The sequence below is a fragment of the Hypanus sabinus genome, chromosome 3 (genome assembly GCF_030144855.1).
Source record: "Hypanus sabinus isolate sHypSab1 chromosome 3, sHypSab1.hap1, whole genome shotgun sequence".
NCBI lineage: Eukaryota > Metazoa > Chordata > Chondrichthyes > Myliobatiformes > Dasyatidae > Hypanus > Hypanus sabinus.
This window is the reverse complement of record NC_082708.1, coordinates 54,273,514-54,287,930: the sequence shown is the minus strand read 5'-3', so window position 1 is coordinate 54,287,930 and position 14,417 is coordinate 54,273,514. Positions and strand designations below refer to the sequence as shown.

Here is a 14,417-nt window from a genome sequence, read left to right as displayed (position 1 = left end):
GACTCGTAACTGCAGGTACAGGGCATTTGACACAAAACTAAACAATGCTGTCGAGTTAGTTGGCTTTGTGGGAGGAACAAACTTCGTTTGTGGGTCCAGTTCCGAGGAAGAGTCTGTATAGTTTAGCTGTCAATCCCCGTTGACAGTTGTCAATTCCTTTTGCTTTATCTGCTCACTGTGTGCAAAAAATGGGTTAAATATGGTCCAAATTTGCGTGAAAGCGAACTGATCAGCCTAGCCCTAGGGTGTATCCTTGAGATTCAAGTTTCGTTATTGACAAGGCATTGTTTAATCGCTACGCGGCTGTTATCTCCGTCGCGGGTATGTCTAAGAGTAGCGACGGTTCGTAAAGAAACGGCAATCACGGGAATAGCAACAACAAAGTAGATCCTAATTCTCAGAAACCAACCGAGGGAATTGGTGACCCTTCCCAACAAGGACAGATTTGCTGGTGTTCAGACGGCCGGTCTTCGCAAACCGCCCTGCCCCTTTCGCCTGCTTGTATGGATTGTTCGGTCTAAACACTGTGGGGACGCATTTCCGAGAATTGCACCTATCGGGAAAACTGGCCACACCCGAATGATAATGACCACGGCTTCTTTAAAATGAAACCTTCTGATTGCCGTCTGCGTTGGCAATTAATAAAGCGCAGACAACAACAGCCATTGTAGCAGGTTACGTGTCCTTAAGGAGAGCTTTTTGTGTTTGTTCTTTATTACTAATCCATGTACTCCAAGTAACAGGGGTTTGGATGTTTCTTCCTATTGCAGGTTTCTGCTCGCTTCATTACAAGAGGAACATGACTGTTCACATCGACGGGATTGTAGCGATCGTCCTGTTTTACCTGTTAATCTTATTCGTTGGATTATGGGCAGCCTGGAAAAGTAAAAACTCAGCCTCGCAAGGAGCAATCGCTCGGAGTGAAGCCATAATGATCGGGGAAAGGGATATCGGTCTACTGGTTGGTGGATTCACCATGACGGGTGAGTAATCCCGGCTTGTCATCCCGTTCTCATTCTGTATTTATAAGAGACCGCAGGTCCTCGAACTCGGAGTAATAAAAAACTAGTGGAAGAACTCGGTGGGTCAGCAACATCTTGTGGAAGGGAGAGGGATTGGGGTCGAGATCCTGCAGCAGGACCTCAAACGTCCACCATCACTTTCCTCTGCCCTCGTAGACGCTGCTTGGCCCCGCTGATCGCCCCCACCCCACACAGAACTTTCTTTCTTTAAATTTTGCTCCGATTTCAAGTTGTCGGGGATAGTTTCGCTATTGATCAGTCTGAGCGGGCGCGATGAAGTGAAAGACGGCAGCTCCTGTTGCCCGGGTTGGCGCTGCCGTCGTAGCCAAATACAAATAGTGTTGGGTACGCTCCCAACTACGTTGAGGCTTGGACACATCCTTTTAAACCCACAGGAAGAGGAACTGCCAAGAGTCCAGCTTATTACAAAGCTATAAATTCTTCAAAAAGTTTAAATAAAGCATTATTTAAAAAGAATGGCTTGTTGTCCACCAAAGTCACATCCAGCCATTAAAAATTGGTCGAAGTGGGAACAGCCCAACATTGAAAACAGACGCCGCTTCAAAAAAAAGGAAGCCGAAATCTAACTATAGTCGCGGTACTGGTCTTTCCAAATACATTACTCACCATAATTGTAGCTTATTCATTAACAGTTCCTAGGATGTATTAGTAAATCAGGCTCCACGTGCAGAATTTGATGGCGGGCGAATTAGAAATACTCTGCAGTGCCTTCTTCTTAGCAAGATACCTCGAATTTGTTTATGTTGGAACAACAATTGGAAGTGGTAGCCTAGAACGCTACCGTTGGGTCGAAGTGCCGCTGTATATTTCATTAACCAAACCCCTCTTTTTCTTATGGCAGCGACCTGGGTTGGCGGTGGTTATATCAATGGCACAGCAGAAGCGGTTTATGTCCCTGGGTACGGCTTAGCCTGGGCACAGGCTCCCTTCGGATACGCACTCAGCCTGGTTGTAGGTATGAACTGACACTACAAGGGAATGTACAATTTAAATGAATTGTAGGCTTCCACTATTTCAGCAATCAACACAGTCAGCCCACTCCTATTCAGCAGGCTGTCCGCAATCACTAAATTTAACAAACACAATCGCAGAGAAGCTATCAGTTCCAGAAAGCAATTCATTCAAAACTCATCACGCAGTCCTTCAATACAGACTAGTGTAGAGCTGGTTAACACGCAACAATAATTTAACTATTGTCTTAATTCAATAATTAAAACTTCCAAATCAATTCTGAAGAGATTGATATAGAGTTGATTGATGCTGCCAGTCTGTGGGAGATTGGTGTGGGAACGGATATCGAGTATGACGGAGATCATGTTAATCCGTTTGCCGGAAAATCGGTAATATTTACATTGCCAGAAAATCTGAATCGTGTAAACCCGCTTATGCTTCAAAATGTAATCATTTTAAGGGGGGGGGGGGTTGCAATAATGAGAAAATAATAATCTGGGTTTAACTCTCCATTCTTAACTCTTAAGCATAGCTTTCATTCGCTGTACTTTTATCACTTGTGGATTGTGTCACCTGAAGAAATGTCAAGCCAGTGCTATATTCTTACCGTGACGACTCGTATAAGATTCAAGCTAGGATCTAATATATTCGGCAGCTTTTATGACTGGCAAGATAACGAAAAAGAACATTCATAGACATTAAAATATAAATTGGCAAAGCGTGTACAACTAAACCTAGTAAGTACAAAGCGACTTCTGAACAGTATACATTACGTGGATATGATACCACGCAGAGAAATTTCATTCAGATTCTAATATAACATATGTATTTATAGGACAATACGTAGTCAAATGCAGATAGTAAATGCACCGCTGGTCAGATTGAGTCTGTGGCCATTTCAGGTCCGTGTTGATCTGACACAAAGCCTCATCTCTCTGGGTCTGGTCCGCAAACATTTGCAGCATTTCATGATTTATTTCTGAATTCCGGTATCACAATTTTTTTGTGTGCTTGGTTGAAATAAATACTGAGTTTCCGATTCTAGCGGTGGCTGGACATCGTGTTAATGGAATTCCGAGAGCGGGAAGTTAAATGCATTTTTTCATTGTAATAACTGAGGCTGGTGTTTACGTTCTGATTTAGATCTGTGTTTTGCAGGCGGCTTGTTTTTCGCTAAACCCATGCGTGCGCGGGGTTACGTGACCATGTTGGACCCTTTTCAGCAGATCTACGGCAAACGAATGGGGGGACTGCTCTTCATCCCCGCTCTCCTGGGAGAAATCTTCTGGTCCGCAGCCATACTCTCCGCGCTAGGTAACTCCACAAAGAGCTTGCTTGTCGAGGGAAATCGCGGTTTGAATTGCAGCAAGGTCAATACGTTTTCCATTCACATTTCAAAGGAAAAGATACCATTTGGGTTATACAGCGAAATAAACAAACGGGTCGTTTCGATGTTCAAAGTGCGAGATGTTATGGTGGAGCAATTACTTGATGGAAAGAATATAGTCTTTAAAATCACAGTATTAAGGCATTGAACTTCCCTTTTCCAGGTGCAACTTTAAGCGTCATTGTGGACATCAATATAAGCTTGTCGGTGATTATTTCTGCGGTGATCGCGATATTCTACACTCTGATGGGTGGACTGTACTCGGTCGCGTACACGGATGTGGTCCAGTTGTTCTGCATCTTCTTGGGTTTGGTAAGCTTCAAGGCGAAAACACTCTGTGCGAGTTTCAATCGGAATCCAAACGAATGGGAGCTCAAATATAATCTTAAGCTTAAGATAAGTACGCCAGCGTTTCAACATATTAAAATTCTTTATTTCAGTGGATCAGTATACCGTTCGCCATGTTAAATCCCGCAGTTACAGACATTACCACGACCGCAAACCATGAAGTTCATCAGGAGCCTTGGATGGGAACGATAAATTCAAAGGACAGTTTAAACTGGATAGACAACTTCCTGTTACTGGTATGGCCTATTTAGAATTGATCGCTTCCTGGTGAGGTCCATATTCAGTGTATTGAGTATCGGCGAGGAAAATAAATAAAGTTTGTGCTAAACTGACTAAATTGCTCATTGTAAATCTATATCAAAATCTGTATCATTTCCTTTGAATGCCAGAACTCAGAATTAAGGGAGGATGCTGGAATTACACGGCACTATCTATCCCACTGATGTTGCCTGACTTGGTGAATAATTTATTCTGTTTTATGATATATTTTAATCTTTTCAGATGCTGGGTGGAATCCCATGGCAGGTCTATTTTCAGAGAGTCCTTTCCGCTTCCTCTGCTACCTATGCACAAGTCCTCTCCTTTCTCGCTGCCTTCGGCTGCATAGTCATGGCCATCCCGTCTGTACTAATCGGTGCAATAGGAGCATCTACTGGTAAAACAGACTCATTCGCACTGTATCACCTTGACGCATTACATCTGAACCATTCAATCCTCTGAATAATTGTGCAGTAAATCGGTTTCTTTAATCTCTTCCCCATAATATTGCCATTTATATCCTTTGAGAGATCTTAAGAATGCTGCCATTCTGTTTCATTCGACTGCAATTATTCTACTTTCCTTATTTTTTGAAGTTCAATAAATGTACTTTGTATGAAGAGTCGGTGTTCGCATTTAAAATTTTTACTGCTCCCTGAACATTTCAAAACATGAAGCAATATGTCCATCTTTGTGCGGCACATTTAAGTGTCCCACCACTGTACGCCAGCATTTTATCTAGAAAGGCAAATCATTGAAAGGCATTTTTGGAACTCACAGCTACCCATCAAAGAGCCTAAAAGTGATTGAACTTGGCCATGATTTTTAACTGGTTAATGGGTGAAAAAGCTATATATATAGCTATATTTTAAGTATATATCTTTTCGTAAATTCAAACATTTTTGTGATACCAAAGGACAACCAAATGAAAGCCCCCCCACATATAGTGTCAGTCAAGCTATGCAACTGACTAATTGGAGCATTTACTCCTTCATTGTCTAGTTATCCGCACAGTCTAATTGTAATAGATGAATATTTTAAACCATTTGCGAAGCCCCATCTTTTACTAGCTTGTATCAGTTATGTTTAGCAGGAATTATCTGTCAAAGGCTGTAGTCGTTTAAAATACATCAGTAAACCAAGATCCATAGTCTTTATTTCCTCACTGATTATACTGGAAGGCTATCAACTTCATGTTTTGAACATATATCATTTCCATGTTGCTATTACATGTTGACAAATTAAAGATTTATCTAAACTACAAACCATGAAAATTCTTCTTGCCACAATTTATATGAATGAAATATTTGAATAAATTCCTTTTTGCCCACAGATTATTATGAACTGCGTGTCATTTATATTAAGATCTTCCTTTTTTTTAGACTGGAATCAAACTTCCTATGGCTTGCCGGACCCTAAAAGCAGGAATGAGACTGACATGATTTTGCCCATAGTGCTGCAGCATCTGTGCCCGTCCTACGTCTCCTTTTTCGGCCTTGGCGCAGTCTCTGCTGCAGTGATGTCTTCGGCTGATTCTTCTATCTTATCAGCAAGTTCTATGTTCGCTCGGAATATTTACCATCTTGCTTTCAGACAAGAGGTAAGCTTAGATTTCAATACAGTGGTAATTCATTTTCTTACAAGCAAGGAGTCACTGATGATTTTGTGCTTTTAGGATTTAGAAATACATAATATGTTCTTGCATCATATTCATTCTAATTAAATAATATTTTCTCCAAAATGAATGAAATGGGTTTATGTGGGGGGGGGGGGGAAGAAGAGATTTAAGAAAAATGATATTCAAAGTCAGAAATACCAATATGTTTACTGACAGAACTGCTCCAAAGATGTTGCCTGGCCTGCTGAGTTCCTCCAGCATTTTGTGTGTGTTGCTTGGATTTCCTGCATCTGCAGATTCTCGCTCATTTGCACTCACGTCATAATGCTGTTTCTGGATTTCAGTTGGGCATTCAACACGACTGTCCCACTGACCTTGGTAACCAGATTCCTACTCCTTGGCCTAACTACACCACTGTGCAACTTCCTAACAAACAGTCCTCAGATAGTCAAGATGCACAACATCATCCTCAATATGGGTGCGCCCCAGGGTTGTGTGCAGAGCCCACTGCTGCACACTCTGCTCACCCATGGCCAAACACCCAGGCAATCACATCATCAAGTTTTCTGATGACAAGACATTGGTGGGACTCATCACAACGATGGTAACGATGGCCTAAAGGGAGCAGGTGCCAGACAGATAACCTCTTCCTTAATGTCAAAGACAAAGGAAATGATTATTGACTTCAGGAGAACTCACGTCATGCACACCCCCTTTTTACATCAGTGGAACAGCAGTGGAAACTGCAAGTAGTTTCAAACTCCTGGGAGTGCACATCACACACAACCTCTCATGGTCCCAGAATACATCCTACGCTTTCAGGAAAGCTCACCAAAACCTCTGCTTTCTGAAGACAGCTGGACTTTGCACATCCATACTTACGTCATTTTACAAATGTGCAGTAGAGATCATCCTAACAAGCTGTGTCACTGATTGGTACAGAAATTGCACTGCGGCAAATAGGAAAGGTGTTACAACAGGTAGTCAAAACTTTTCAACACATCACTAGCACCAGCCTAACTGCCAGCAAGGATATGTATATACAGAACAGTGCCAGAAAGGGCCCAGTAACATCATGAAGGATCCCACACACCCTGCTCATGAACAGTTTGTCCCACTCACATCAGGAAGGAGGCTATGTAGCATCCATGCCAGGACCACCGGACTCAAAAACAGCTACTTTCCCCAAGCAATGAGACTGATCAACACCTCCACCCAGTAACTCCACCACTACCTTATTATTAACCTAGCATCACGTCATGGAAGTACAAACACTTTTTTTGGAATATTATTGTGTTCTTCATCTTTTGTGGATTTTTGTGCTGCATCAAGTCTGGAGTAACAATTACCTCATTCTCCTTACACTTGTGTATAGGGAATGACAGTGAACTATCTTGAATCTTGAAAAGAAAAATACTCTAAATGATCAAGTGCCAAACATCAAATGAAATGAATCACAAACCTAATAAAAATAGCAAAAGAAATAACCATGTAAAGTAATTTTTTGGAATGCATTACCTGAAAATAGTGGAAGCAACTTTATTAATAACTTGCAGGAAGAGAGTGAATAAATAGCTTAAGTGAAATAAATTACAGGGTTCAGTGGTATAAATAATTATTTTAAAGAGCTCCCAATGGCAAAAGGCCTGTTGCTGTCCTACATCATGCTATAATTCTTTTGTACAAAGTAGCTAAACATGAAGTTGTACAATAAATGGTACAATAGTTGTTGTTTTGTAGGTCAAAGTCTATACTTCAACAGAGGTTAAGGGAGAGACCTGTAATCCTCAGTGATGTTAGGTTGCTAAAGAGAATGGTGCAATATACTCATCTCATTTGTATACTCTGTGAATTCAGTTCTTGTGGGAAACCCAGATTACTTTAATTTCTCACAGTCATGTCATGGTAATTAATATTTTCTCAAAATAATTATTTATTGCAGGCCACAGACAAGGAAATAGTGTGGGTAATGCGAATCACCATATTCCTGTTTGGAGGAGCTGCAACATCTATGGCACTGTTGGCTAAGTCAATCTATGGCCTCTGGTATCTGAGCTCAGATCTTGTCTACGTTATTATCTTCCCTCAGTTAATATCAGTGCTCTTCATCAAGGGAACAAACACTTACGGCTCCATTGCTGGATATGTCATTGGCTTTTTGCTTCGAATTAGTGGCGGCGAACCATATTTACATATGCAGCCATTTATTTTTTACCCTGGATGTTACTTAGAGCATACATTTGGAGCTGATCCTGTTTATGTTCAAAGATTTCCCTTTAAAACTATGGCCATGTTATTCTCCTTCCTGGGCAACGTTGGTGTTTCATATCTGGCCAAGCACCTGTTCGAAAGTGGAATATTGCCACAAAAGTTAGACTTCCTTGACAGCGTTGTGTCACAACACAGTAAGGAAAACATGGACAAAACATCTTTGGTGAACCATGACAATATTACTTTGTCCGAGCTGGTACGTGTTAATGCAAAGAACAGTGCTTCACTCAATGCTGCTTTCACCAATAAGGTAGCATTTGAAGACACTGTGACAACTCCTGAATTTTCTAAGTCAGACAATGATTGATGCTACACCCTTTCATGTGTTCAGTGTTCAGTGCAATTATAGGCAATCAAAGACAATAAATTAATAATATAAATTAAATTAGCATTTTAGCAGGCATTGGTATTTTTAGCAAGGAAGGTTGTTTATATCAGTGCTTTACTGATAATTATTCTCTTAAATACTGTTGTACAGTATTGTTTTAATTCATACATGTGAAATCAAGTTGAGCTATAAATTTTAAATCTAGGTAGATCATGGACTGTAGCAACTTTATATTGCTATAGTGCAGATACATAGTGCCATCATTTATGTGGATAGAGTGGTGTTGTGTGGCTTTATATACATGGAATCATGAATTCATTCCCCCAGCATTTTATCCATGAAATAATTATCTCAACTTTTACAGATGCAATATATTTGTCCATTTATTTTCCCACCTTCATGCACCTATACATTTTATATAGGTTCGAGCATACATCAATATAGCTGGCCAGTGGTATAGTGGCATCTGCACCAGACTTTGAAGCCAGTGGTCCTGGGTTCGAATCTGGCGGCTCTTTGCACATGCTGGGTCGAGCATCGAGCTAGCAACTCGGCCTCGTAAAAAAACACAGACAAATGCTAAAGAACTACAAGAGACACTCAATGCGCCACAAGACACGGAAAGGAACACCAGCAATAATCAACGTGAATACATAAATAATGGATGCTGGGATGTCAGTTAGTATTTGGCTATTTATAACTAATAAAGTTTCAAAATATTTAATGATACTCCCCCATAGTACTCTTTTAATTAATCATTGAATTGATAACTTAGATCCTCTTTCATCACATTTGGATTGTTTGTTAAAAGCAAATCATGCAAATTTATTTCTCATTTACAATAACCAAAGTGATATTTGTACAAGTGACTTATTTGTACAAGTAACTTATAATTGTTACATTATGAAATGAATATAACAATTGAGTGTCATTAATCTTTAGGATTAGAATAGCAATCTATTTATGAAACTAGATAGATTTCAATAGTATCTGCATCTTTGAAATCTGCAGTACCAATCAAACTATAATTTAGATTACATTTATTGTTCTAATTGTGAAGACCACTGTTCAATTAAAGAGCAAACCTAGAGATATTTTAAAAACTGAGGGGCAGGAAATTTCTTCTAAGACATTATTAACATGATTTTTTTCTGAGGCTAAGGAAATTGAATACATAGACTTTATTTATATTTGTTTTTGTACCACACTCTATCATGAGATTTAAATAAAATATTTCAGATCAAGTGCTGTAAATGTAATGCAGGATTTGGACTTTAATATATTTTTATAATCTGTTAATGTTTAATGGAATAATGTTCTGCCTTTTGGCCACCTGGAACAGGTAACAGAATGTAGATGTGTTTTTCACCTGGTAGGTGATCATATTTTTTTGCAGTATTACTTTGCTTTCTCTCTGCCACATGGGGCCAAATTCCTCAGGATCTGCAGCAGACCCCTATACCTACTCTAGAGGGAACAATTGAACACCTTGGAAAACAATTCAGCATTAGTAAAAATTGGTGTAGACTTTATTCGAGAGGTTTATAACTTCTTGTTAAGTGGTAACTGTTGTCAAGAAGTTGGAGTCTGGAAATCTCCACCCTGAACAGAGGCATTTTAGGACAAACATGAGTCCTACCCATGGGGTTCATGCTATGTGTAAAATTGAGGTATTCTCATGATGCCTCAAAAGAGAATCAAATCAGTGCTTTTAATCAGAGGATGAGGAGGATGTAGAAGAGGCTAACAAGATCTAGGCAACAAATTCTGAAAGGTGGTATCTATGAAAGTTCCCAGGTGCATGGGTAGAGGGCACAATCTTTAATCCAGCAAACTCAGTAGGAGTCAATGATTTTGAGATTGTGTTCTAAGGAATTTAGATTCACTAACTCCTTGATTTGCACTCTTCCGGTTTCAGTATCAATAATAATTGCCAACTCATAACATCTGGATATTATTCCTCTAGTTTTCTTTCAACATCACCTAGTGTGTCATAAATACCATTTATGAAGCCCAATTCTTTTTCTTTTCCTTTTTTTCTGGATCTTAATACCTCACTGTTTAATATCAATTCATGTGATGGTGCTTGCTCTTTTTTTCTCAACTAGCCTGACTTGAAAGTTCACCATAGTTTGCAAATTTGAAAAGTTGATTTAGGCAAATGCTTTGCTGTGCTGAGGGATTTTAAAAAAAGGAGCAATAAGTTGAAAATATTAACATTAGAAGTAATAAAGGAAAGCAAATAGAATTTATTTTTAAAATAGCATGGGTCAGTGGAATATACAATCAGACAAATACATCACATAGGCAATATAAAGAATTAAATATTAGATTTCTAACAACAAAGTATTGAAGAATTTAATAAGACAGCAGGCAAGGTTGACCTTTTAAGCCAAAATGGCCATCTTCTCAATATACACATTCCTGAATAATGTTGTGTTAATTCATCTGAAATATTGACATTCAGGGATTATTGCTAAGGCTTGCAGTAACAATTCTAAAAATTTTACTCTAACAATTTAATTTCACGGTGATCAGAAATTTTGAATGTTGTAAAGTGAAGGTTTGATAGAAGGCAAAGCCTTTACTTGTGGAGACATGACATTCTGAGAGTGAAAGAACGTATTTAACCTGTTCCAATCATTAAAGCATTGCAGGAAATCTATTTGTGGTTGAGGAGTTAAAAATGGGATGCCTTTGAATATCTTTTGTTAATTGGATTTGAATGGGGGCTAAGAAATGAACAAAATTAAAAATGGAATAATATACAGAAGAATGCAAAATGCAAATTTTTAGATACCTAACCTATGTAAAATAGTTATAAGCTAAATAAGAGATTTAAAACTGATAAAACATGTAATGTGTAAGGTTTTTGCAGTAAACCTTATTTTAAATAATTTGTCAATATGAATTTCTTGTTCTTTAATTTGCACTTCTACTTTAACAGATATAGATGATGTGAGTTGACAATATAATGTATAATATGCCTCAGATAATCATAATACTATGTTGTAAATGTACAGTGTATATACACAATGTATATTTTCATTGTGCCAAAGTTGTTGTCTGAGGATTCAATCTAACATGCTTGAATGAAGCTTCATTTGTGTATTCATCCTATATGGAATGGCATTGTAGTCAGATGTGTTTTTCAGAAAGCAGACTGTGAACTATGTCTTCCTTTCTTTCAGGACAGTAGCTATTTACAAACTGTCCACAAACAGCTAATCCTGTTGTTCATAATGCAAAGCTAATAAAATAAATCATGTGATTTAACAATTGCCACGTTTTTAATATACAGCATATATTTGTTAAATTTTGGTGAGTAAATTTAATTATAGTGAAGCATCAGCATTAAATGTGAAAAATGTGCCAGGCAGGATCTTTCTTAGTGTAATTTCAACAGCCACTTGGGTGCATATAGTGCATATAATGCAGTCAAAGCATTTCATAACACTTGACAGAAGGAAGGACAACTGTTGCAAATGATTTAATGAAGGCTTCTAACAGATATTGCTTAAGAAACTTCAAGTTGGTGAGAGAGGTAGAAACACTAGCCAAGCCAGTGTTTTACTAAGTTGTAACAGTACGTCATCATTCTTGCGTTCTATGCCATGCCCACTGAAGGCAAGCTTCACAACCACCTTCTAAACAATCCCATCTACCTGTTCTGTCTCCTTCAGGGATCTATGGATTTGTACCTCAAGATCTCTAGGCCACGTCTTTTCCGCAACAGTGATAGAAAATTTATTGGACCGTGATTGCTTGATTCATCCCTGCTGCCCCTCTTGAATACAGGAAAACATTTGCTATCCTTTTCTCATACAGAAACTCATCTGTAGCTTGTAAAGATGCAAAAACCTCCATCAGGTCTCCAGCAATTTGCTCTGTCCTGTCCTGTAGTTGTGTAGCCTACCTCTCATCTGTCCTGGAGATTTAGCCACTCTTATATATGTAACAGAGTTGAAAGCAAGCAGATAGTGAGTTGAATAATGGAACCTGAGGAGATTACAGAGTTAGAGTTGGACAAGTGTGTGCAAATTATTGTAAAGATTATCAATTCAGTATGCTGGGCAATCATGATCCAATAAAAGTGTTTGAATCAAAACAAATCAAAAAATGACATGGATGGCAAAATTTGCCTGAATTTGAAGTTTGTGCAGCAGAGATCTGGTGACTAACAAGAAGATACAGAAGTTGAGCCTGAAGGTAATGCAGTTAGAGAAGAGAGGTTCAGAATTGAAATCCTTGACAGCCAAGATTGAAATCCTTGACAGCCAAGAATTAATGGAATTGAGATGGTCATTCAAGCCAAAGTTAATGTCCAAAGTTCAAAGTAAAGTTCAAAGTACATATATGTCACCATATACAACCCTGAGATTATATTTTATTGTGTGCATACTGGTAAAACCAATAAGCATAATAGAATCAATGAAAGACCACACCCTACAGCAGTGTGCAAAAGAAATCAGAATGAATAATAATAATAACAACAACAATAATAATAATAATAATAATAAAACAACAAATAAGCAATAAATATTGAGAACATGAGAGGAAGAGTCCTTGAAAGTGAATCCATAGGTTGTGGGAAGAGTTCAGTGATAGGGCAAGTGAAGTTATCCCCTTTGGTTGAAGATCTTGATGGTTGAGGGGTAATAAAAGCCCCTGAGTCTAGTGTTGTGAATCCTGAGGCTCCTGAGCCTTCTTCCTGATGGCAGCAGCTGGGTGGTGGGGTCCCTGTTGGTGGATGCTGCTTTCCTGTGACAATGTGTAGACGTGCTCAAGGGCATATGTACAAAATTAAGGGAGGGAAGTTTGGGGGAGATATCAGGGGTAAGTTTTTTACACAGAGGGTTGTGAGTGCCTGGAATGACTTGCCAGGAATGTTGGTGGAGGCTAAAACATTAGGGGTACTTAAGAGCCTCTTGGACAGGCACATGGATGAAAGAAAAATAGAGGGTTATGGGGTATTGTGGGCTTAGTACTTTTTTTAAGTGTTATATGGGTGGGCACAACATGGAGGGCTGAAGGCCGGTACTGTGCTGTAATGTTCTATGGTTCTATGGTGTGAAGGGCTTTACCCATGATGGACTGGGCCATATCGACTATTTTTGTAGGACTTTCAGTTCATTGGCATCGGTGTTTCCATATCAGGCTCTGATGCAGCCAATCAATATATTCTGTACCACAAATCTACAGTAATTTGTCAAAGTTTTAGATGTCATGCCAATTTTTCACAAACTTCAAAGGAATTAGAGGTGCTGCCATGCTTTTTTCGTAATTGCACTTATGTGCTGAGCCCAGGACAGGTTCTCTGAGATGATAAAATCAAGGAATTTAATGTTTCTGACCCTCTCCACCTCTGATCTGCCCAGTGAGGACTGACTGATGGACCTCCAGATTCCCCCTCCTGAAGTCAGCAATCAGCTCCTTGGTCTTGCTGACATTGATGTGGCGTCAACCATGCAGATTTCCAACCACCCTGTAATATACTGATTCAGCATCCACCTTTAATTCGGCCAACAACAAGTGGTGTTGTTGGCAAAACATAAATAGGGCCTTGGAGATATGCTTAGCCATCCAGTCATAAGTGTGAAGTGAGTAGAGCAGGGAGCTAAGCACTCAATCTTGGAGTGATGGAGTGTTGCCAATCTGAACTGACTGGGGTCTCTCAGTAGGAAAGTCGAGGATCCAATTGCACAAGGAGGCATTGAAGCCAAGGTCTTGAATGTTTTTGATTAGTTTTGATGGAATGATAGTATGTAATGTCAAGTTGCAGTGAATGAAGAACATTCTAATATATTCAGCTTTGCTGTCCAGGTGTTCTAAGGTTCCAACCTCTCAAACACTTCATCACAGTGGATGTAAGTGCTACTGGATGATGGTCAAAACGAGCAGGTTAGCACATTTTTCTTAGGCACCAGTATAAATGAAGCCTGTTTGAAGCTCGTGAGACCACACTTGGAGTATTGTGTGCAGTTTTGGGCTCCTTATTTTGGAAAGGATATACTGACATTGGAGAGGGTTCAGAGAAGATTCACGAGAATGATTCCAGGAGTGAAAGGGTTACCGTATGAGGAAGGTCTGGTAGCTCTTGGGCTTTTTTCTCTGGTGTTCAGGAGAATGAGGGGGCGATCTCATAGAAATATTCCAAATGTTAAAAGGCCTGAACAGGTTAGATATCGGAAAGTTATTTCCAATGGTAGGGGA

At 39.3% G+C, this 14,417-nt stretch overlaps 1 protein-coding gene across 1 annotated transcript; it reads left to right on the top strand.

Moving 5' to 3' along the window:
• The first annotated feature begins 799 nt into the window (after positions 1-799).
• On the top strand, positions 800-8,981 carry LOC132390762 (high-affinity choline transporter 1). Its single transcript, XM_059963311.1, has 8 exons — positions 800-983; positions 1,885-1,998; positions 3,153-3,308; positions 3,545-3,693; positions 3,822-3,965; positions 4,231-4,384; positions 5,370-5,587; positions 7,548-8,981. The coding sequence occupies exons 1-8, from the start codon at positions 800-802 to the stop codon at positions 8,181-8,183; spliced, it is 1,755 nt and encodes a 584-aa protein (XP_059819294.1). The 3' UTR covers positions 8,184-8,981.
• The last annotated feature ends 5,436 nt before the right edge of the window (positions 8,982-14,417 follow it).

What these genes read in the sequence shown, in the direction of transcription:
- LOC132390762 (XM_059963311.1), top strand. Translation starts at nt 800, where the DNA reads ATGACTGTTCACATCGACGGGATTGTAGCGATCGTCCTGTTTTACCTG. An exon ending in TGGTGGATTCACCATGACGG is followed by an intron (nt 984 to 1,884) that starts GTGAGTAATCCC and finishes TTCTTATGGCAG; the next exon opens with CGACCTGGGTTGGCGGTGGT. An exon ending in ATCTTGCTTTCAGACAAGAG is followed by an intron (nt 5,588 to 7,547) that starts GTAAGCTTAGAT and finishes TATTTATTGCAG; the next exon opens with GCCACAGACAAGGAAATAGT.